This window comes from Haliotis cracherodii, unplaced genomic scaffold (assembly GCF_022045235.1).
Source record: "Haliotis cracherodii isolate W230 unplaced genomic scaffold, xgHalCrac1.p SCAF_5, whole genome shotgun sequence".
NCBI lineage: Eukaryota > Metazoa > Mollusca > Gastropoda > Lepetellida > Haliotidae > Haliotis > Haliotis cracherodii.
This window is the reverse complement of record NW_027266308.1, coordinates 52,597,275-52,619,463: the sequence shown is the minus strand read 5'-3', so window position 1 is coordinate 52,619,463 and position 22,189 is coordinate 52,597,275. Positions and strand designations below refer to the sequence as shown.

General features: G+C 37.9%; 1 protein-coding gene across 1 annotated transcript in view; it reads left to right on the top strand.

Moving 5' to 3' along the window:
• Positions 1-22,189, top strand: part of LOC139443745 (mucin-17-like) — a 93,051-nt gene that overhangs the window by 67,347 nt on the left and 3,515 nt on the right. Inside the window, exons 60-105 of the mRNA XM_071224669.1 lie at positions 71-137; positions 480-583; positions 838-963; positions 1,260-1,309; positions 1,736-1,843; positions 2,033-2,128; positions 2,392-2,417; positions 2,661-2,761; positions 3,065-3,241; positions 3,401-3,467; positions 3,810-3,913; positions 4,165-4,290; positions 4,587-4,636; positions 5,062-5,169; positions 5,361-5,459; positions 5,723-5,748; positions 5,992-6,092; positions 6,396-6,572; positions 6,726-6,792; positions 7,157-7,260; positions 7,514-7,639; positions 7,841-7,890; positions 8,787-8,894; positions 9,163-9,197; positions 9,615-9,718; positions 9,888-10,037; positions 10,396-10,445; positions 11,206-11,222; positions 11,453-11,550; positions 12,657-12,785; positions 13,506-13,555; positions 14,348-14,413; positions 14,647-14,681; positions 15,426-15,526; positions 15,899-16,057; positions 16,655-16,707; positions 17,028-17,059; positions 17,446-17,540; positions 18,032-18,157; positions 18,525-18,574; positions 19,007-19,048; positions 19,262-19,293; positions 19,673-19,764; positions 20,918-21,067; positions 21,417-21,487; positions 21,927-22,014. Coding sequence (XP_071080770.1) covers positions 71-137; positions 480-583; positions 838-963; positions 1,260-1,309; positions 1,736-1,843; positions 2,033-2,128; positions 2,392-2,417; positions 2,661-2,761; positions 3,065-3,241; positions 3,401-3,467; positions 3,810-3,913; positions 4,165-4,290; positions 4,587-4,636; positions 5,062-5,169; positions 5,361-5,459; positions 5,723-5,748; positions 5,992-6,092; positions 6,396-6,572; positions 6,726-6,792; positions 7,157-7,260; positions 7,514-7,639; positions 7,841-7,890; positions 8,787-8,894; positions 9,163-9,197; positions 9,615-9,718; positions 9,888-10,037; positions 10,396-10,445; positions 11,206-11,222; positions 11,453-11,550; positions 12,657-12,785; positions 13,506-13,555; positions 14,348-14,413; positions 14,647-14,681; positions 15,426-15,526; positions 15,899-16,057; positions 16,655-16,707; positions 17,028-17,059; positions 17,446-17,540; positions 18,032-18,157; positions 18,525-18,574; positions 19,007-19,048; positions 19,262-19,293; positions 19,673-19,764; positions 20,918-21,067; positions 21,417-21,487; positions 21,927-22,014 — 3,993 coding nt within the window. The remainder of the gene's footprint in view (positions 1-70; positions 138-479; positions 584-837; positions 964-1,259; positions 1,310-1,735; positions 1,844-2,032; positions 2,129-2,391; positions 2,418-2,660; positions 2,762-3,064; positions 3,242-3,400; positions 3,468-3,809; positions 3,914-4,164; positions 4,291-4,586; positions 4,637-5,061; positions 5,170-5,360; positions 5,460-5,722; positions 5,749-5,991; positions 6,093-6,395; positions 6,573-6,725; positions 6,793-7,156; positions 7,261-7,513; positions 7,640-7,840; positions 7,891-8,786; positions 8,895-9,162; positions 9,198-9,614; positions 9,719-9,887; positions 10,038-10,395; positions 10,446-11,205; positions 11,223-11,452; positions 11,551-12,656; positions 12,786-13,505; positions 13,556-14,347; positions 14,414-14,646; positions 14,682-15,425; positions 15,527-15,898; positions 16,058-16,654; positions 16,708-17,027; positions 17,060-17,445; positions 17,541-18,031; positions 18,158-18,524; positions 18,575-19,006; positions 19,049-19,261; positions 19,294-19,672; positions 19,765-20,917; positions 21,068-21,416; positions 21,488-21,926; positions 22,015-22,189) is intronic.

Genomic DNA, 22,189 nt, shown 5'->3' with positions numbered 1-22,189 from the left:
TGTAATTCATGTCCCTCGTTTCACATACTGGTTTCCCTTTTTGTCTGTTTCCATGTTTTACTTGTTACAGAGCTGACTCAGTGTGTTACAACGTAGATGTCACTGACGTCGGAGTTACAGCTCCAACTCATACAGGAGTAAGTTGTTATCCATCAGAGCTCACAACATGATGAGAAGATTGTTATATATGCTTGTGCTATTTGAAAACGCATTACTCTCCTGTCATCTTGTTTTGCAGACAAGGATTAAGGTGTATCTAACTTAATATTTCGAACTTATTCGTTAGTTATCCTCATATGAACAACTATCAACAGCTGTAGTAGATGTGGTTTCTTGACGAAAGTTATTTGATTCAAAGCATTGCATTTTAGGTGAGCTTTTAATGTAATATTACAATGTAATTCTAAAGTGTGGTAATGCTGCTACATTGCCATTGCAAGTTACAAATGTATAACTAAAGTTAAACGATTGTGTTTCAGTCGGTTTTCACTGTCCCTACACTACCTGATGGGAGCTCAATAACATGTGAAAGTGAATGTCACGTCCTGGTTCACAGTACATTGGATCCATCTTCCAGTGACTGGTAATACATATCCCTTTAATTTTCGTTTGTTTCTAATGAATTTTATATACCAGTGTCAGTAAAGTAACAGTTGTAATTAACTTGCATGAATGTATCCATTATAAAGATAATTTGAAGTTGAACGTTTTATGATGCAATGTAAAGGTTCGAACAGTATGACTTGTATTGCCGTGTAACCTGGATGATGTTGAACACAGATACAGAAGAATTGTAAGAGTACCACGTAAATTAAAAAAGTGTCTCCATTATTTCAGTAAACAAGTCACACCTACATCGACTACGGGAACGGCGTTTAAAACAACTCGAGACGGTAGCGACTGTGTCACCGATGTCCTTTACAAACCAGATAGTACAAACAAGAAATTGTGCATTGATGCAGGGTGAGCTGCAGTACTTATTTCACAATACAATTTCAACGCTCATATCACCTGATTATGAATGTTTATTTCTCAAAACACATTCGTGTCCACTGAAATCAATGTTATAAGTAAAGGAGTTAACCATTTATCTATTGTCGTTCAACTGTCCTTTAACCGAAGATAACACTACCTATCACAAATGCAGTTGTGAATGTTAGTCATTCATGTCAAATAGGTGGAAATACACTTCCTGACACGTTGATCCTTTTAACTACACTGACATACCACATGTGAAATAAACATCCATCTATTTGTAGGCCTTCAGGTGAACACAGATGCTATGATGTGAAAAAGTCTCCATCTACAGGTCTTGTGGATTTATTTTGTTATTGTTATGCATTTTGTTCATATAGTAAACTACAGTACGAATGGTGTGGTATTTATGCAACGTCTAGATTGTTTATCAAAGTGAGAAATCCAAATAAAAGCTGCAAAACTCTTTCCATTGTCATACGAAACCTCTGGGAAATGAAATATTGTTACATGATAACATCCAATCACAATTGTCGACACGTGGGTTTGTTTCATTGGGATGAAAAATACGCACTCAGGTAGAACTGTGTGAACTACTGTGTCCTTGTCTTCAGTCACTAAAACGCCAAACATATTTCAAATATCATGACTGTAGGTTTGTCAAAGTCAAAAGTTTATACACATATATTATACGTCGTACACGTGCACCCTAAACTGACTTGGATGTTATTTACATAACGTAAATATGTTTGACCTTCAGATCTGTGTGCGAGTGAAACCTGCAATAACCATGGCTCATGTTTGAAACAACCCACGACAGCAGAGTGCGTATGTGAGACTGGTTTCACGGGCCCAAAGTGTCAAAACCGTACGTCACCAATTATGTATCCTGCAAATATCTTACATGTTCTTGATGAATTGCGTTAAGTTGAATGAATTGATAAATTATGTTTTAAACATTTCTCATTTAACCTAAAATGATAAAACACGGATATGAATGACTGCATAGCACTGGAATTTAACTTTGAAGAATGCTTTTTATTTTTGTTGTCAATAGCAACGACTAGTCCTTGCAGTAATGGAGGGAAACTTGAAACAACAACAAGCACCTGCAATTGTCCCCTCGGATACTCTGGCACAAGCTGTGATATAGGTTGGAGAATTATTTGTCAACTCATAATTTTCATTTTATAAAGATTGCTGTGTCGCATATTGGTTCGTGCATATACAGAATAAAGCATAGCAGAATGTGTTTCACAGATATTAGTGTGTGCGTTTGAAAGACTAAGGATTTTTTATCGACTTTGTGTCTTGTGCATTGGTGTTTTTGTACATGGTAAATAGTAGGAAGCAGTATCCTGTTTATTCTGTATTACATATATACACAAATATTGATGTCAATAAACTCTCTTGCAGGCCCAACACATAACACGGGAATCACTGTAAGTTTATTTTGAATGGTGTGATTTCTTCCCACAGTATGTTAAATAACGCATCCCAGTGGTGAACCAGGTTTCTTTCAGAAGTTTGACATACATTTCTAAGAAATGATTTTCATTGGACGTAGAAAATCCTAAGTTACCAAGATAGATTTCTAATAATCATTCATTCACTGTCTGAGGATTGTTTAACGAATGCTCGACACCTCTTTCGGCCATATAACCACATTGTGATTTCTTTAACAGCCAAAATATGCAGGCAACAATGTGGAAAATGGAGGCACAATAAAGTGTGTGAAGGGCACACCTTGTGTCTTTCCAGTGCATACACAAGCCCCTGATGGAAGGTACTTTTAAAAGTTAATATACGTAGACATATCATTCATGTTTTACTGTAGAGACCTGTAGCTGACATATTTAAGAATGTATGAACTATATGTAAAATATCACTGGGGATATGTTTGAAGATATGTTTTCTATATCACATGACGGTCATTTACAAAAATGGATAGAAAATTAAGCAAGATTTATTTATTGATGAAATTTTCTTCAATTGTATTCAGGTCTATTGAAAGTGAGCCTTTGCATAAAAGAAGTAAAGCTTTGAAATACATATATAGATAATAAGTGCACATTTATGTTTTGAACAGTCATATGGCACCAACACTTACAGCAGGACCAACCTCTGGTAATGTGGCTGTGTCGGTGGATCCGAATCCCAAATTGGAAACTACACCAGGTGTGCCTGGTCTGTACTCGACGCCAGTTACTCTGACTGCTCCAGACAAAGGACCAAAGAGAGTTTGCTTTAAGCTAATATCTGCAACGTGAGTGGGTCGTCCATTTCAGTATATGAAGGTTTAATAGACATTTAAAAGCAGAAATTCCGATGCTCACTACAATACTATGCTGTAATTCATGATCATGTCCCTCGTTTCACATACTGGTTTCCCTTTTTGTCTGTTTCCATGTTTTACTTGTTACAGAGCTGACTCAGTGTGTTACAACGTAGATGTCACTGACGGCGGAGTTACAGCTCCAACTCATACAGGAGTAAGTTGTTATCCATCAGCGCTCACAACATGATGAGAAGATTGTTATATATGCTTGTGCTATTTGAAAACGCATTACTCTCCTGTCATCTTGTTTTGCAGACAAGGATTAAGGTGTATCTAACTTAATATTACGAACTTATTCATTAGTTATCTTCATATGAACAACTATCAACAACTGTAGTAGATGTGGTTACTTGACGGTAGCTATTTGATTCAAAGCGTTGCATTTTAGGTGAGCTTTTAATGTAATATTACAATGTAATTCTAAAGTGTGGTAATGCTGCTACATTGCCATTGCAAGTTACAAATGTATAACTAAAGTTAAACGATTGTGTTTCAGTCGGTTTTCACTGTCCCTACACTACCTGATGGGAGCTCAATAACATGTGAAAGTGAATGTCACGTCCTGGTTCACACTACATTGGATCCATCTTCCAGTGACTGGTAATACATAACCCTTTCTTTTCGTTTGTTTCTAATGAATTTTATATACCAGTGTCAGTAAAGTAACAGTTGTAATTAACTTGCATGAATGTATCCATGATAAATTTAATTGGAAGTTGAACTTTTTTTGTGCAATGTAAAGGTTCGAACAGTATGACTTGTATTGCCGTGTAACCTGGATGATGTTGAACACAGATACAGAAGAATTGTAAGAGTACCACGTAAATTAAAAAGTGTCTCCATTATTTCAGTAAACAAGTCACACCTACATCGACTACGGGAACGGCGTTTAAAACAACTCAAGACGGTAGCGACTGTGTCACCGATGTCCTTTACAAACCAGATAGTACAAACAAGAAATTGTGCATTGATGCAGGGTGAACTGCAGTACTTTTTTCACAATTCAGTTTCAACGCTCATATCACATGATTATGAATGTTTATTTCTCAAAACACATTCTTGTCCATTGAAATCAATGTTATAAGTAAAGGAGTAAACCATTTATCTATTGTCGTTCAACTGTCCTTTAACCGAAGATAACACTACCTATTACAAATGCAGTTGTGAATGTTAGTCATTCATGTCAAATAGGTGGAAATACACTTCCTGACACGTTGATCCTTTGAACTACACTTACATACCACATGCGAAATAAACATCCATCTATTTGTAGGCCTTCAGGTGAACACAGATGCTATGATGTGAAAAAGTCTCCATCTACAGGTCTTGTGGATTTATTTTGTTATTGTTATGCATTTTGTTCATATAGTAAACTACAGTACGAATGGTGTGGTATTAATGCAACGTCTAGATTGTTTATCAAAGTGAGAAATCCAAATAAAAGCTGCAAAACTCTTTCCATTGTCATACGAAACCTCTGGGAAATGAAATAGTGTTACATGATAACATCCAATCACATTTGTCGACACGTGGGTTTGTTTCATTGGGATGAAAACTACGCACTCAGGTAGAACTGTGTGAACTACTGTGTCCTTGTCTTCAGTCACTAAAACGCCAAACATATTTCAAATATTATGATTGTAGTTTTGTCAGAGTCAAAAGTTATACACATATATTATACGTCGTGCACGTGCACCCTAAACTGACTTGGATATTATTTACATAAAGTATATATGTTTGCCCTTTAGATCCGTGTGCGAGTGAAACCTGCAATAACCATGGCTCATGTTTGAAACAACCCACGACAGCAGAGTGCGTATGTGATACTGGTTTCACGGGCCCAAAGTGTCAAAACCGTACGTCACCAATTATGTATCCTGCAAATATCTTACATGTTCCTGATGAATTACATTAAGTTGAATGAATTAATAAATTATGTTTTAAACAATTCTCATTTAACCTAAAATGATAAAACACGGACGGATATGAATGACTGCATAGCACTGGAACTTAACTTTGAAGAATATTTTTTTATTTTTGTTGTCAGTAGCAACGACTAGTCCTTGCAGTAATGGAGGGAAACTTGAAACAACAACAAGCACCTGCAATTGTCCCCTCGGATACTCTGGCACAAGCTGTGATATAGGTTGGAGAATTATTTGTCAACTCATAATTTTCATTTTATAAAGATTGCTCTGTCGCATATTAGTTCGTGCATATACAGAATAAAGCATAGCAGAATGTGTTTCACAGATATTAGCGTGTGCTTTTAAGAGACTAAGGATTTTTAATCGACTTTGTGTCTTGTGCATTGGTGTTTTTGTACATGGTAAATAGTAGGAAGCAGTATCCTGTTTATTCTGTATTACATATATACACAAATATTGATGTCAATAAACTCTCTTGCAGGCCCAACACATAACACGGGAACCACTGTAAGTTTATATTGAATGGTGTGATTTCTTCCCACAGTATGTTAAATAACGCATCCCAGTGGTGAACCAGGTTTCCTTCAGAAGTTTGACATACATTTCTAAGAAATGATTTTCATTGGACGTAGAAAATCCTAAGTTACCAAGATAGATTTTTAATAATCATTCATTCACTGTCTGAGGATTGTTTAACGAATGCTCGATACCTCTGTCGGCCATATAACTACATTGTGATTTCTTTAACAGCCAAAATATGCAGGCAACAATGTGGAAAATGGAGGCACAATAAAGTGTGTGAAGGGCACACCTTGTGTCTTTCCAGTGCATACACAAGCCCCTGATGGAAGGTACTTTTGAAAGTTAATATACGTAGACATATCATTCATGTTTTACTGTAGAGACTTGTAGCTGACATATTTAAGAATGTATGAACTATATGTAAAATATCACCGGGCATATGTTTGAAGATATGTTTTCTTTATCACATGACGGTCATTAACAAAAATAGATAGAAGATTAAGCAAGATTTATTTATTGATGAAATTTTCTTCAATTGTATTCAGGTCTATTGAAAGTGAGCCTTTGCATAAAAGAAGTAAAGATGTGAAATACATATATAGATAATAAGTGCACATTTATGTTTTGAACAGTCTTCAGGTACCAACACTTACAGCAGGACCAACCTCTGGTAATGTGGCTGTGACGGTGGATCCGAATCCCAAATTGGAAACTACACCAGGTGTGCCTGGTCTGTACTCGACGCCAGTTACTCTGACTGCTCCAGACAAAGGACCAAAGAGAGTTTGCTTTAAGCTAACATCTGCAACGTGAGTGGGTCGTCCATTTCAGTATATGAAGGTTTAATAGATATTTAACAGTAGAAATTCCGATATTGACGATAATACAATTCTGTAATTCATGTCCTTTGTTTGACACAGTGGTTACCTTTTTTGTCTGTTTCCATGTTTTACTTGTTACAGAGCTGACTCAGTGTGTTACAACGTAGATGTCACTGACGGTGGAGTTACAGCTCCAATTCCTACAGGAGTAAGTTGTTATCCACCAGAGCTCACGACACGATGAGAAGATTGTTATATATGCTTGTGCTATTTGAAAACGCAAAACTCTCCTGTCATAAATGTCTGTCTATATCCTGATCTTGTTACGCAGACGAGATTTAACATGTATCTAACTTAATATTTCGAACTTATTCATTAGTTATCCTCATATGAACAACTATCAACAGCTGTAGAAGATGTGGTTTCTTGACGAAATTTATTTGATTCAAAGCGTTGCATTTTAGGTGAGCTTTTAATGTAATCTTACAATGCAATTCTAAAGTGTGGTAATGCTGCTACATTGCCATTGCAATTTACAAATGTATAACTGAAGTTAAACGATTGTGTTTCAGTCGGTTTTCACTGTCCCTACACTACCTGATGGGAGCTCAATAACATGTGAAAGTGAATGTCACGTCCTGGTTCACAGTACATTGGATCCATCTTCCAGTGACTGGTAATACATAACCCTTTCTTTTCGTTTGTTTCTAATGAATTTTATATACCAGTGTCAGTAAAGTAACAGTTGTAATTAACTTGCATGAATGTATCCATGATAAATTTAATTGGAAGTTGAACGTTATAGTATGCAATATAAAGGTACGAACACTATGACTTGTATTGCCATGTAGCCTGGATGATGTTGAACACAGATACAGAAGAATTGTAAGAGTACCACGTAAATTAAAAAAGTGTCTCCATTATTTCAGTAAACAAGTCACACCTACATCGACTACGGGAACGGCGTTTAAAACAACTCAAGACGGTAGCAATTGTGTCACCGATGTCCTTTGCAAACCAGATAGTACAAACAAGAAATTGTGCATTGATGCAGGGTGAGCTGCAGTACTTATTTCACAATTCAATTTCAACGCTCATATCACATTATTATGAATGTTTATTTCTCAAAACACATTCTTGTCCATTGAAGTCAATGTTATAAGTAAAGGAGTTAACCATTAAATATTAATGTTGTTCAACTGTCCATTAACATTTGAACTACACCACATGCAAAATAAATATCCATCTATTTGTAGGCCTTCAGGTGAACACAGATGCTATGATGTGAAGAATTCTCCATCTACAGGTCTTGTGGATTTATTTTATATTTTTTACCTATTTTGTACATACATTATAATACGATTCGAATGGTGTGTAATTTGTGCAACTTACATACCTTTTACTAAAGTGAATAAAGTATTAGCGACAAAACCTTTTCCGTGATCATAGTGAGTGAGTGAGTGAGTTTGGTTTTTCGCAGCTTTTAGCAATATTCCAGCAATATCACGGCGGGGGACACCAGAAATGGGCTTCACACATAATACCCATGTCGGGAATCGAACCCGGGTCTTCGGCGTGACGAGCGAACGCTTTAACCACTAGGCAACCCGACCGCCCCTCCGTAATCATAAGAAACCTTGAGAAATATTGTTATGGGATTCTATCCAATCATATTTTTCACCAAAAACGCCAAACATATTTCACATAAAATGATTGTAGTTTTGACAGAGACAAAATATCATTCATATGTATACGTATCAAGCGTCATTCACCCTTAAGTGACTTGGACATTATTGACATTAACGTATGCACAAACGAAGTAATATCGAGTGACGTCATTGTCAAAGAACTTTGCTTTACGCACATTGTCTTAGCAGTAATAAGCGACCGGTCGTTTGGCATAAAACGTTGTATCTTTGACGAAAGGACATACAGTATACATGGATATTGTATTATTGTCGGAAGAATCCGCGATTGATTGAATTTAATACATGTCGTTAACTTTCGTTACTTCTTAATCAACGGTTTCAGTTGCACAGTCAACACAAACTATACTAGCATACACCCTTATCAAGCATATTGTCCTTTGTATTTTAAAATTAGGTCCAAGTATTTACCAGAGTAAACGTCAGTGTTTGTTTTCATAATCAACAACATTTCCTGATATTTTGCTCTGAAAGTTGAAGTGCCTTTCATTGTCAGATCCATGCGTGACTGAACAGTGCAGCAACCACGGATCCTGTCTGAATCAGAACACTGTGCCAGAATGTGTTTGTGATACTGGATATACAGATGACAAGTGTCAAACATGTAGGTACCTTAGAAACATATATACCATGTTGGATACTATTGTCCAAAATCACAATCAAGATCTTACAGAGAATCTGTTAAATCTCTATGGAATACATATGTGTACATGAATAAAAAATATACTCTATACATATTTTGTCATAAAATATTGCATCTAAATTAATCCATCCTTCATTTCATTTACATAAAAAAGACTACACCTACTCACACTTACTTTGTCTGCTTATCTGTTTTGGTTTGGTTCTTAATGCACGCAATTCTTTTGCAGCTGTTCTCCAAACGCTTGGTATTGACTACAAAAAGGTATTTGCTTAGGAAAAATATTATTTTGTAGAGTTAAATAAAGAGGGTCGTCATTTCAGTTGTATCACAACGGGACGGCTTCATGTTAGAGGAAATTCCGAAGTGAGACATTTCTTACATGTCTAACAAAATAGTGTGCCTTTGACGCATTTGTCCTAAAATGAAAGACATTTGGATGCCAAAGAGATTATTCGTCATTAACAATCTTGATCTACCTGAAAATTTCCCACATTTCTAATTGATCAGTACGTGATTTCCTTGATATAAGCCCTATCACTACTGACTATCATTTGCATATAGTAGACATCTAAACAGGTGATATAGTTAGCTGTGTCCATCTCATTGAATAATCGTTCAGCAGTGAAACTGTGAAAACAGATGTATTGGTATGAAACTATTTTGTTTTCTATCCCACAGCCTCATATACTGGAGCCAACAGTTACAAACGGATTTGTTATTAATTGTGAGATTGGCAAACCGTGCACAATACCTGTTGTTGCCAGCGCTGGGAATACTGGGAGGTGAGTCTCTGAACGTAGATGCCTGTCATTGAACATCATTGACATTAGATGCAAGGACATTGTCGGTCGATTGCACATACTGTTATTGCATAGTGTTGTTCATAGTTAAACTAACATGTGAGGCAAGTTCCATTTTCATTTGAACTATCATTCTAACGGTTTTGTACAGCTCCTTGAAAGCACCTGTCGTGGATGGACTCAGTAGTGGCACAATTCCAGTTCCAGACGGAAAGGGTGCATTTAAAGTAGATATTCCTCTTCCAACATCAACACTACCAGGTGAAACACACCACTGCGTGGAGCTAGAGTCCAGCTCAGGGTGAGTCCAAGCTTTCAGCTGGGTTTCGTCTCCATTTGGCCTGTATTTGAATGCTTTCGTGCGTGTGTGTATGTGTGTGTATGTGTGAGTGTGTGTGTGTGTGTGTGTGTGTGTGTGTGTGTGAGTGTGTGTGTGTGTGTGTGTGTGTGTGTGTGTGTGTGTGTGTGTGTGTGTGTGTGTGTGTGTGTGTGTGTCTGTGTGTCTGTGTGTGTGTGTGTGTGTGTGTGTGTTCTTTAACGCCGAACAATAATGTCACTTTGTAATAATGAAGTAATGATCTCCTCAGTGCCTAATTATGCAACAATACTTACTTTTGAGATTCCGCCTGTCACTGTTTTGCTATATTTTGCGTTTCTAGGGTAAAGAGCGAACCGTGGTGTGTTGTAATAAAACATACACCTCCAGGATGTAAGTAACATTTATTGTATGTCATCATATTTTGACTTTTTTGTATCGAAGTATACCTTATATAACATAGATACCAAATACGCTGACGCGTATCCAAAAGCATTTCATTCGAATAGCAAGTTCATAATTTCCAATGCATGTATAATTACATCAGAACACAGGTTCTGGGTGAGTCAGTAAGTGGACTTCAAGAATAGTGCACAGCATCAAGTATGTTCATGTAATTATGAAAATCTGATTTAGACCTCGTAAAATAGCCTTAGAATGTTTAATCATTCAAGTGATTGACAACGAAGAAAATTATATATGTGAAACATAGGGAAATTCGAAAGATATGCCAGAGTGGTCCATGCATTTCCTATTGAAACAGATGTGAGCTATCTCCAAGACTATTGCTATGGCTTTTCATGCACAACAACACGCGTAACAAGTTTCCACCATGTTGCCTTTAGGCTACCAAATTAAAATGCCCTTTGTCTTCCGCATCCGATTGAAAATACTGGCCCTCTAGTTACGTTCAACTTATTGTTTCTTGCGATTCAAAATTTACAACTGTTTCATTCAAGCATGTTATATGAAATTTCGATTACAACTTGATATCTGATTACAAGTTTTAGGAAAAACTTAGTTACAGAACCAATCTCTTCTATGTAATGCGATGTTTCCAGTGACACATTATAGGTGTATGTGTTGAATTGCGCAAATATTTATTTTAGATTCCAGACAATTGTTTCACCAATTCACCAATTGTTTCTTCCAGCTTCAAGTTCCACAACAGTGAGTTGAACTAAGTAGAATAAATCGTATGAAAGTTTAATTCCTTAGTGTACATCAATTGATCCAAAAACAGACAAATCTGACGTTTTAGAAATCTGCTTGATGATTTATTTATATTTAAAAACCCAATTAATCGACGTTATAATAGTATTTCACTATGTTCACCCACGTATTTGTATTTAAGGGTTGAAAGTGTTATTTGGTATAATATCTAGTTTCCACGTTTTCAGGATGGTTTCTCCAGCCCTACAATACCAGATGGTTCAGTGATCCCGTGCACTGTAGGAACTACTTGCACCCTCCCTGTCACTGCTCGGCCGGGACACAAGTGAGTGGACGTGACATCGAGTAGCTTAAGCATTATTCGAGGTGATGCACAACCAGTTTGCGAAGTGTCAAGGAACAATGTTTTTACGTGTAGTTCTTCGTGAGGGGAGAATACATGATTTATATTTGTTTGTTGTTTAATACCGAACTCAGCAATATTTCGTCTATATCTTAGCCTCTGTAAATAATCAAGTCTGGACCAGACAATCCAGTGGTTGACATCATTAGCATCGATCTACGCAATTAGGATACGATGACATGCCACCGAGCTTCTTACGACATGCATATGCTGCTGTTTCAAGCGCATTGTAATGAAATCATAACAAACAAATGTTTAGAAATCAAATATACCTAGGTTCTTAAATTTATATGAAAGCAGAAACTTTTTTTTCTGTTTCCGGGACGTTTTCGTGCATTCGGAGAACAACCATCATGAGCATTAATATATATATATATATATATCTCACATATAGACTCACCTTTTCCCCAAACACCTGGTATCATCACCATTGATTCGTCGACACATGCTCATGATTTAGTCGGAATCGTGCAATCGACTCAGCTTTTGGCAGAGATTTCTTATTTTGTCGCTTTCAGTAATATATTTCAAAAAAATCATTTCGATAAAATGATTGACTGAGCTTATATCTCTACCTTTATCGACAAACAGCCATTTTCAAAATTTTCTAAATCAAAATGATAATGTATAAAATATATATCAGACAATGTATCAGGTGTGAATTTATTCCCTTTGGACGGATAATCACTAATCCCAAGTAGCTCGTTTGTTATTCTCTAAGTTTGTTTGTTTGTCATCGCTGCACTCAGCAATATTCCAGCTATATGACGGCGGTCTGTAAATAATCGACCAGACAATCCACTGATTGACATCATGAGCATCCACGTTCTTAGTAATGTTCATTGAAACATATACAAGTAAAACTACATATACATGTGTACCGTTCAGCTAGTATAATCATTCGCCTGATTTGAAAAAGTTCAGTCATTTTAACAAAACTATTTTTCATATTTATGTCTTACGTTTGTGGCAAACATATTTATATGCCACAATGTTTTGCAATGTATGTATCTTTATTTCTGTTCAAGCCTGAAAACACCTATTGCAACCACCATACCCTATGTCGTTGAACCTGGCTTAACTCCTGCAACGGAAACAAAAATTAAAATATCACCAACTGACAAAAACATCGGCGATAACAACGTGTGTGTGGAAACGTAAGTTACTGAGTGAGTGAGTGAGTGAGTTGGGTCAGTTTAATGTGTTTGGAAAGCCTGAAGTGATTCAGGTCTCAGACGTTTACCACTTTAGTGAGACCCACGAGCACGGGTATGGTGCTGACAAACCTAGAAACATAATCGGGGAACCGGGATTCGAACCCAGAATCATAGGTTTCTGGCATGCCCAAGGGACGCAACTCTGCACAGCGAATTGCGGCGCCTTACGACTGGGCCAAACCGTGACCGCCTAAGTTACTGAGATTACAATATCAAATAGTACATGTATGCGCGTCCGAGCGTTGTATTTCACGTTTATGAATGTGTTATTTAGAATATATAGGTGAGTGAGTGAGTTGGGATTCACGCCGCTTTTAACATCATCACATCAAATCAAAGCGCGCCAACTTAATGTGTGAGGAAAGTAATACAGATCTTAAACGTTTACCAAGAATCATCAACAGTTCAAATCTGGGATACGAACCCACAGAATCCTGGCACGGCTAAGGGACATAATCCTACAGAGAGAATTTTATACATCTTCGTCATAGGTTTACCCTTATAGTTTATAAAAGTTGGATAATTTAACTACTTTACAGGACACATAATGTTCAAGTACAGATGATGCACATTTTTACGAGAGGTTTCATTTGAGTACAGATACAGAACATAGAGTGATGTCGGGCGTTATCAATTCATTGAAACTTGTTTTACTTTCAGCCAAGACGGGTCATCAAAACGATGCTACAAAGTCAAGGTTCAGAGTCCAGGTAATCAGTTCAGTCTCCATGTACAACAGATCATACGTCTCTGGATGAGTGAGTGAGTGAGTTGGGTTTAACGCCGCTTTTAACAGTATTCCAGTTATATCACGGCGTGTCAGCTTAATGTGGGAGGAAAGCCCGAAGTGATGCAGGTCTCAGACGTTTACCACTTCGGTGAAACCCACGAGCACTGGTATGGTGCTGACAAACCTAGAAACATAATCGGGGTGAACCGGGATTCGAACCCACAATCATAGGTTTCTGGCGTGTCCAGGGGACGCAACTCTGCACAGCGAATCGCGGCGCCTTAGATGACTGGGCCTACCGTGCCCCCTCGCCCAGTGTGAAAGATATCATCAGTACTACGTTAATAGAACTACCATGACAAACAATGCTTTCAGGTATAAACCCATATTATTATTAATTTAATTTAAATATATTATTTACATTTATAAACATGAAAAACAGTGTACATACTGTGTACATCTGCATGGCGGATATACGTCTACGTTTAACCTCCATAAAGTCAATTCTTATGAATAAATAAGTCAACAACAATAACTTCACAGACTGTTTATTGACATACAAAAACTATAGACAATAATACTAACCCAAGCCTCGCCCACCTTAATACCAGGCGACAGTACTAGTAGACCGTTAGACAGCGAGTCCTCATTGTTTTTAGTTGTTTTTTAAATCAACACAAAATAATATTGCATTGTTAGCCTATCAAATGCCATGAAATCACTCGCAATTTATTTATAAATGAATAAATCACGCTTGAAATCTCCGTTGAACGTGGCGTAACAGCGACACCTGGGGCTGGAATGGGCTCATCAACATCTACGCCCGGCACTCTATCAGGTAGATATGTAACACATTGTTTCCGTTATACATCTGTATGATGGCATGGCCACTCGTTGCTCATTCGTGTAAAAGGAACATAACTATGGGCAGTGGTGTAATAGGCCATTTTACGGGAAAATGCAACTATATAAAAAAAGTGATTTAACAAATATTATTTTGGAAATAAAATTATGTACATGTATATTTATTTTATTTATTTTATATAATCAAAATGATATGTGTTTTTCCAGGCACTTTATCTGGACTAGGTGTTGACGCAAGCAAGGTAGGTGGCTTAAATCATCATCCTTGTCCAGACAAATCATTTCATGATAATTCTATTGTGACTTGGTCAATTCTGATGTGTAAGTCAGAGGTTTCAAATTAGAGTAACCACCTCTGATGATAATGGTATTTACAATTGTAGGTTATAAGATGTTTATATGTTTGTGGCAATACATTCCAGACAGAAAACGTGATAGAATTCCACTAAGAGACATCTTCATGAGGCAAGGGCAAAATGAACAATAAACATTTTATGTACAAACTATTAATAGTGAAACTCCAGTGTGTTTATTTCATAACTTTTTACTTACATTTTATTTCAAAAATGAGTCTACTGTCAAATTACGTTAAGTTGACTCAGTCACCATAGGAAGGTAACAGTATTAGGTGAAGGTAATGTTACTGCACATTATCCAACTGTACATAGCGACCCGTAAAGATCCGGGCTAAAATTTGCAACCCATGCTTGCCGTAAAAGGCGACAAGGCTTGTCGTAAGACGCGGGATCGGGTGGTCAGCCTCGCTGTCTTGGTTATTGCATGTCATCGTATCCCAATTGCGTGGAACGATGCTAATGATGTCAATCGCCGGATTGTCTGGTCCAGACTCGATTATTTACAGACTGCCGTCATATAGCTGGAATAGTGCTGAGTGCGGCGTTAAACAAAAAACCAAACCAAACCAAACCAAAAACTGTACATCGTTATCGCTTGATATATACACAATGTATCTTCACTTAATGTAGCCTCATGTTCTCCGACCGACTTTGACCAGTGGAACAATAATACCGTGTCCATCCAGCTGTGACGTTTCCATTCTCGTGGAACCGGGGACGAACCCACAAGGGTAGGACATATCTTAGAAACACATATTGTTAAAGTTGACCATAACGCTGTATTTGGAACACCCTCAACACCCTAGGTGTAGTGCCTACCGACTTATGAAAGTGAAAAACGATGGCTTAGCCACATATGAAAATATTGCAAAATGACTCAGTTGTGTCCCTTCATAGCATTCAAATGTCAATAAAGCTGCAGGTAACATTATCAATTACACTAATGATTGTTACATACAACATTTTGATAAAATGCACTGAGGCTATAATGGCGCAATAGTTTCGCGTTAATGGGCCTCAAAGGTGGCACGATAATTCCGCTTTAGTGCCGCAATAGTGGCGGAAAAGTTACTTTTGAAATGTAGTGTATATATGTTCAACAGCGGCGTGGAGGTGGTTCAAACGAGAGGTCCACCAATAGCAACACCAACAATAACGCAGACACCAGACGGGAAATTCAGCATCAAAGTCCCTATAATACCGGATAGTACCAAACACGTTCTCCAGCCCGTGTGTTTCAAAGTCAGGAATAAACTAACATCGTAAGTATTATCTGAAATTATTTGTTACTCAACATTTTGTGGAGACATTTCTATCATTTCTGTGCATACAGACATGACCCCCTTCAAATGCTGAGCGACATATGTGTGTAAGTAAACTAGTTATATCACGGCGTGTGAGATTAATGTAGGTGGAAATCCCTTAGTGACACAGGTAATAGATGTTTACCTATTCGATTAAAAATCATTAGAACAAACTGATTCGCGGCAACCTGTAATGGGTTTAAACTATGTTACGTTTGTGTTAAGTAGATCTGCAATCAGACCAAGAACACCGTCCACGTAGTGAAACCCAAATTCACCCAGGTTAAGCTGAGAATTTGCCATGATAACCAAGCACTCTCGGTAGCCATAGTACAAGCTTATCCTGCCCAGGAATTCCCTTGCTGACTAAGATGGACACTTGTAACTATACCCCTTTTTCAACCACACTCTATGTTTCCTCCATCGTTTCCACTTCCACTGTAATCAGAAACTTGCCTTCAAACGTGATTTCAAGCAATGTTTGCCATAATCGTGTTTTAGATGTAACGTGTCTCTTCATATCAATATTTATCTTGCTGTCTTTTGTACATACAGACTAGAAGGGAACGAATGGTGTGCAAATGTTAATCCGACACCCCACGCTTCAAGTAAGATTTACTTTAACACTATTTTTCCCTGTCATTGTTCATAAAACCTGTCTTACTGTTTGTCGTGCAGGAGATCGATTTCTTAGGAAATAAATAATATGAATAAGGATTACGTAAACTATAGCTTCTATGAGTCAAACTGTACATTGGTCAGTTAAAACATCTGATTACAACTACTTAATTATCGGTATTTTAATCAATTATTAGAAAGAAGTATATTGAAGATAGATGTTATTACCAATAACTTTTGGATTTTGAGTACATAGACACACATGTACATGTGTATATAGATTTGTTTTAACGCTTCTTTCTGACTTTAGCACCAAAGCCGTCACTTGGTGTGACACCAAAGGTAAGCTTCTTTTAGACAACGCTAATCACTTCTTCATAAGCAGAAAAAGTAAGAATGATAACATACGCTTTCCTACCCTTCGTGAATAGCTGCAAATTGCAATAATCATCCACTCGCCTATCTCCCAGGACCATATGAATATAAGTTTCAAATGTCAGCAAGTAGAGCATTATAGAACTCCGTGGGGACCTGGGTTGTTATTTGTCCCCAGCATTCCATTGCTGCTCGTTAGAGGTAAACTAATCACAGGTTTGCTCCAGTATTTACAGGCCGCAGTGTTATAACTTGAATATTGACGTGCACGACGCCAACCTGCATCCATTAAGTCATATACTCATATAATTGACATCTGAATACATTTGCACGTGTTTTTTCTGTTTCCGAAGGAAATCGTCTCGACTTCACTCCCTGACAACTCCGTCATAACATGCACGGTTGACACCACCTGCTCCGTCGACATGAAAACAACTCCTGGGACAAGGTGAGTTCACAGAAGAATTGAAAGTAGCATAATACTTCTTGAAAAAAACCAACCTCGAGTCTCACATATGTATTATCTATATCAAAAATGTTAGTGTACGGGCAGATAAGGACCGAAGTACCCTAGTTCTCAATACAATACCATATGGTTATTACAATGTATATGGGATGTTGTTATCTGGCTGTCGACTTACCCAAGCCGTGCTTTTAGGCTGCCATCACATATCACTGTCTCAGTTTTGCTGACCCTCTCAACCTCCACCACAACCGTTAACATGTCTTGGGGTCCCTTTCATCGAGGACTACGAGCGAAGTTCTCAAATGTTTAGTTTTATTAATACCGGTTATTCTTCGTTATTCCATATCGGTAATGCTATGTGTTTCAAATTGATTTCAGTTCAAAACCTGAGATACAGGTTCATGTGCAGACACCTATTTAAGTACTCCTGACATTTGTTTTGTGAGTGTTTGTTATGATTGTATTCATTACAGATTTCAGCCAACGACCGGGGCGATCCCGGCCAGCGTCACAACTGACCCAACGGACCCCGATCTACACACGTTGTCCGTTACCCCCTCCCAAACAGACATTGGAGAACATACAGTGTGTGCAACTACGTGAGTATTTTGGAGAACAATACAAGTGAGTTGGGTTTTAACGCCGCTTTAATATGTCAATTAATACTTGAGATGCTCAACGTGCCGGGCTAAGAAGTAATATTTGTGAAACTGACGAGCACGGATATAGGCTTGACAAGTCAAGGTTAACAAACGAATTTAAAACTTCCAACCAAGGATACCAGGATCCCAGAACGCCTACAGGATGCAAATCTACACAACGAATTACGGAGGTAAAGAAGACTTGATCGCACCACTCCAGTCCGCTCCAGAACTCCCCAGTCCTCTATGCTCCGCTCCAAGCTTCAGTCAAATAAGACACATTGAGTTAATTTTTGCATTGTTAAATATTATCTTTTATTTCCAGAACCAACAACGACAGAAAATGTTACACGATAAAAGTCACTCCCAATCCAAGTACGTACAAGTTATCAATATGCCTCTCTCTCTCTGTTTCTCTCTCTGTTTCTCTCCCCCTTTCTCCCCCCTCTCTCTCTCTCTCTCTCTCTCTCTCTCTCTCTCTCTCTCTCTCTCTCTCAAAAGACACGAGGGTGAGATTCTGTTCACCATTTGACATAATTCTTCTTGTAAACATTAATAACCAATGTCTTGAGTATAAATAAGTACAGCTAACCAGCACCAGTGACAGAGATTAGTGATGTTATTTGATTGTGACGCTATGGTAGCCGTAAACGTCACAATGGTCCTTATGGGATTGTGGTGCGATTTCATAATGATTTTGCGATTTTGGATGATAAATTCATTTTCATCCAGAGAAGTATCTGTTCGTGAGGCACACCATTTTGTCGTCCGGCGCCATGTACCAACAAATTTAACACTTCTTTGCAGATACGTTCGGAAAAGACCCTACGAAGACACACCAGCCGACCAGTGCGTATACGAAGTTGCTGTGTTACTTATCTTAATATAACAAACATGTCTTGATATCTCAATTTGTTGTAAAGGAACATATGTCAATAATTCATGAGCTGTCACCAGCTCTTTGTTTATGTTTATCACTTAGATGTTACACTACCTATGAACATATGAACACTGGCTTAGACACGAATATCAGTCAGCTATGTCTGTGTCTTCTATTTCCAGACACAAATCTGCCATGCGGGCCCAATGACCACGTGAGTAAAATATGCATGTCCACATTCTATAATTGTAAACTAGGAATAAAATACACACTGTCCAACGTCGTCTTCAGATTCGAGACCATTCTAGTCCTTAAAAGCTTGTGTATACATTGGGGACACAAGGTTATTGTTTGGAGTTTCACCTATAGAAACAGGATTTTGTCTTCGGAAAATTCATTGTATATTTATGAGGAGTATTTTTCAAAACATTTTAGACCGACTGTTTCCCGCAAACACATTGACATCACCAATGAACGTGACTTGGACGGTCCTTTTTGGTCGGCGTTATCGTTCAGTATTCTTATGAAATGTTATTGTGATGATCAATATCAGTAAATAATATCTCTTTTAATGATCTCTTTGTTTCCGTCAGCCTGAAATCGTCGGAGCCGCATCATCCGTAGAGTGCCCCTCGTCTAAATGTAGCATTCACGTTCTGGTCAAACCGCCATCATGCGTTACAACGTACGTACCAATACAAAAGTGTGTGTGCGTAGTGTACGATGATAGCGGACGACGTAACCTGCCATCTTCCCGAAGCAAGGGAGTTAACCGACTGTAAAAGTCCAGTTTCCACCCTTGACGAACTACACTGGAATTTCTGTCTCTTCTATGTCCCTCCCATTGACCAATCTTATACCACCTCTCAGATCACTTGCATTTGCTTCAGATAAAATGGCGTCGCCCTGTCAAGACGATCTGATCGATGATCAAGATCTATTTGTAATAAAATGGGTCTTACTTCGCGAAGTGCATCAAATCACGTGAGCACCTTGATTGAAAACATGAACAGATTTGCAAATATCTGTTGCCGCTAAGCTGACGGTACACATGCTTTTACAACTCCTGCAATCGACCTAAATCTGCAGGGCAGTTTTCGAAACTGATGTCGATTTCGTTACGCGATTTTCATTAGACTATGCATAGACTCATTAGTCCAGCCAAAATATAACTCCATAATTCCAGGCTAGTTCGGCAAGGGCGGACACTGGACTTATACAGTCAGTCAGTTCTCTTGCCGCGGGAAGATTAACCTGCAGCTGTTAACCTTGTTCTGTTAGTACCATGACAGTTGAAGTTCAGCCATATGGTACCTGTTTAGGGCAGCCTTTACTTTTGGCGTTACATTAAGCTGTAAGCCGTGATATATCTGAAATAGTTTCCAGAGCGGCGTTAACCGTCTGAATTGCTTGAAAGGCATTTTTAGAAGTAAGTAACGTAAAAAGATATTTTATGAATGACATTCTGTTATGGTTCGACATCTCGGTAATAATCCTGATACCGTTGTCAAGCAAGAGTGGAGTAAGACAACACACTACAGACTTATATACACCTAATAAGGATTGACCAAAACAACAGGATCTATATCAAAACGTAACACCATATTAGAATAAAGAAGTTGCCATCAATAAAATATATTTTCTTTACTGTTACACCGTTTACTATACAAACTGGAAGAGGCTTTATGTCATCAATTGATGGTTATCAGCAGCTGAATGTCGAGTCATTCATGGGGCAAGTCACTTTAACAGTATCTACAGAGAACACCTGAAATAAATTACCATGTTTAGTTATTATTCATTTAGAAATGTAATTAAAATGTAATATGTTCCATCAGAAACCCGATCTCGGTGAACCCGGTTGGTACAAGTCAGTTTAGCAATGGTCCGATCCGCTCTGTGGGGTCATATAAAGATGTTGAGATTCAGATTGGACCATCAGCTCCTGGGTCCCAGAACGTTTGCATGAAGGCCAGTGCAGGAGTAAGGTACGTGTGCTTACATTCAAACTGCTACACTTTCAAATACATGTATGCTTCAATCTTACACAAGGATTCTTTTACGCTGTGGCAGGAAAGGATATTTGCATCCTTTTCGTCTCACTGGTTTGTAGTGATCTATTCACACAGTTTTCAGCGGTATTTTGCCTTTTACACCCCATGGAATATGTTTCAGCAGACTATCGAGACAGGGTATCCTCTTGCGTTGACGTTTTTGTCATTATTCTGAAACTATCTGTAATACGTGTGATATAGGTATGGTAGTCATGTTGATTGTTTCAAAACTTACATGAGTGATATTTTGAATTCATTACGTGATGTTCTTTCCGTCTTTCAGCTTAGTGTCACAAACTATGTGCATTAAGGTGGAGACGAAGCTTGACCCCGGTGGCAGCGTATCTCCACCAGGTAGGCACATATCCAGTAAGACCGTTGAGCGTAGGTAGCCTATTCAAATTTCCTTTTGTAGCTATTTCAATTTGTATTTGTCAGTGATGGGTATGCTATTACTAATCCATATTTATGCTATAGTGTAACATTTTACTGAAACTAAATGCAGCATACAGTGATCATACAGTGCTATTACGATCAGTGCAACAAGAGTTGTGAGTTATCATTATTAAATGACATATTTAGCAATTGGAAGTTAGTCTTATTTGTTATTCCAACGTTTATGACTTTATATTGGAAAACATAAGGACGTCCGAAATGCAGAAGTTATTTTTGATTGGAAAACATTGAAATGATCTTTTTAAGTAGTTATATTTTACCTATCTGAGTAGTCAGTAACTGGTAGGATAATGGATGGTCATGGGATATCAACAACTATTCCCTGACTTTTTCGCAGGAGCAAAACCCAAACCAGCCATACCGACACATGTCACTTGCACACTGGGAACGCAGTGTCCGATTCCAATTGTTACAGAGCCAGACAGGTATATAGTATTACTCTCTCAATATCATAACGTACTTTATCACTAATATTTAAACTAAACAAGAACCCTATACTTACAAGGCGCAGGATGGTAGGATCCATTATATTATTTGGCCCATGATGACCCGTGTCTGCGTGTTTTAAGAACGTGATAGACTTCTACGACTAATGTCTTG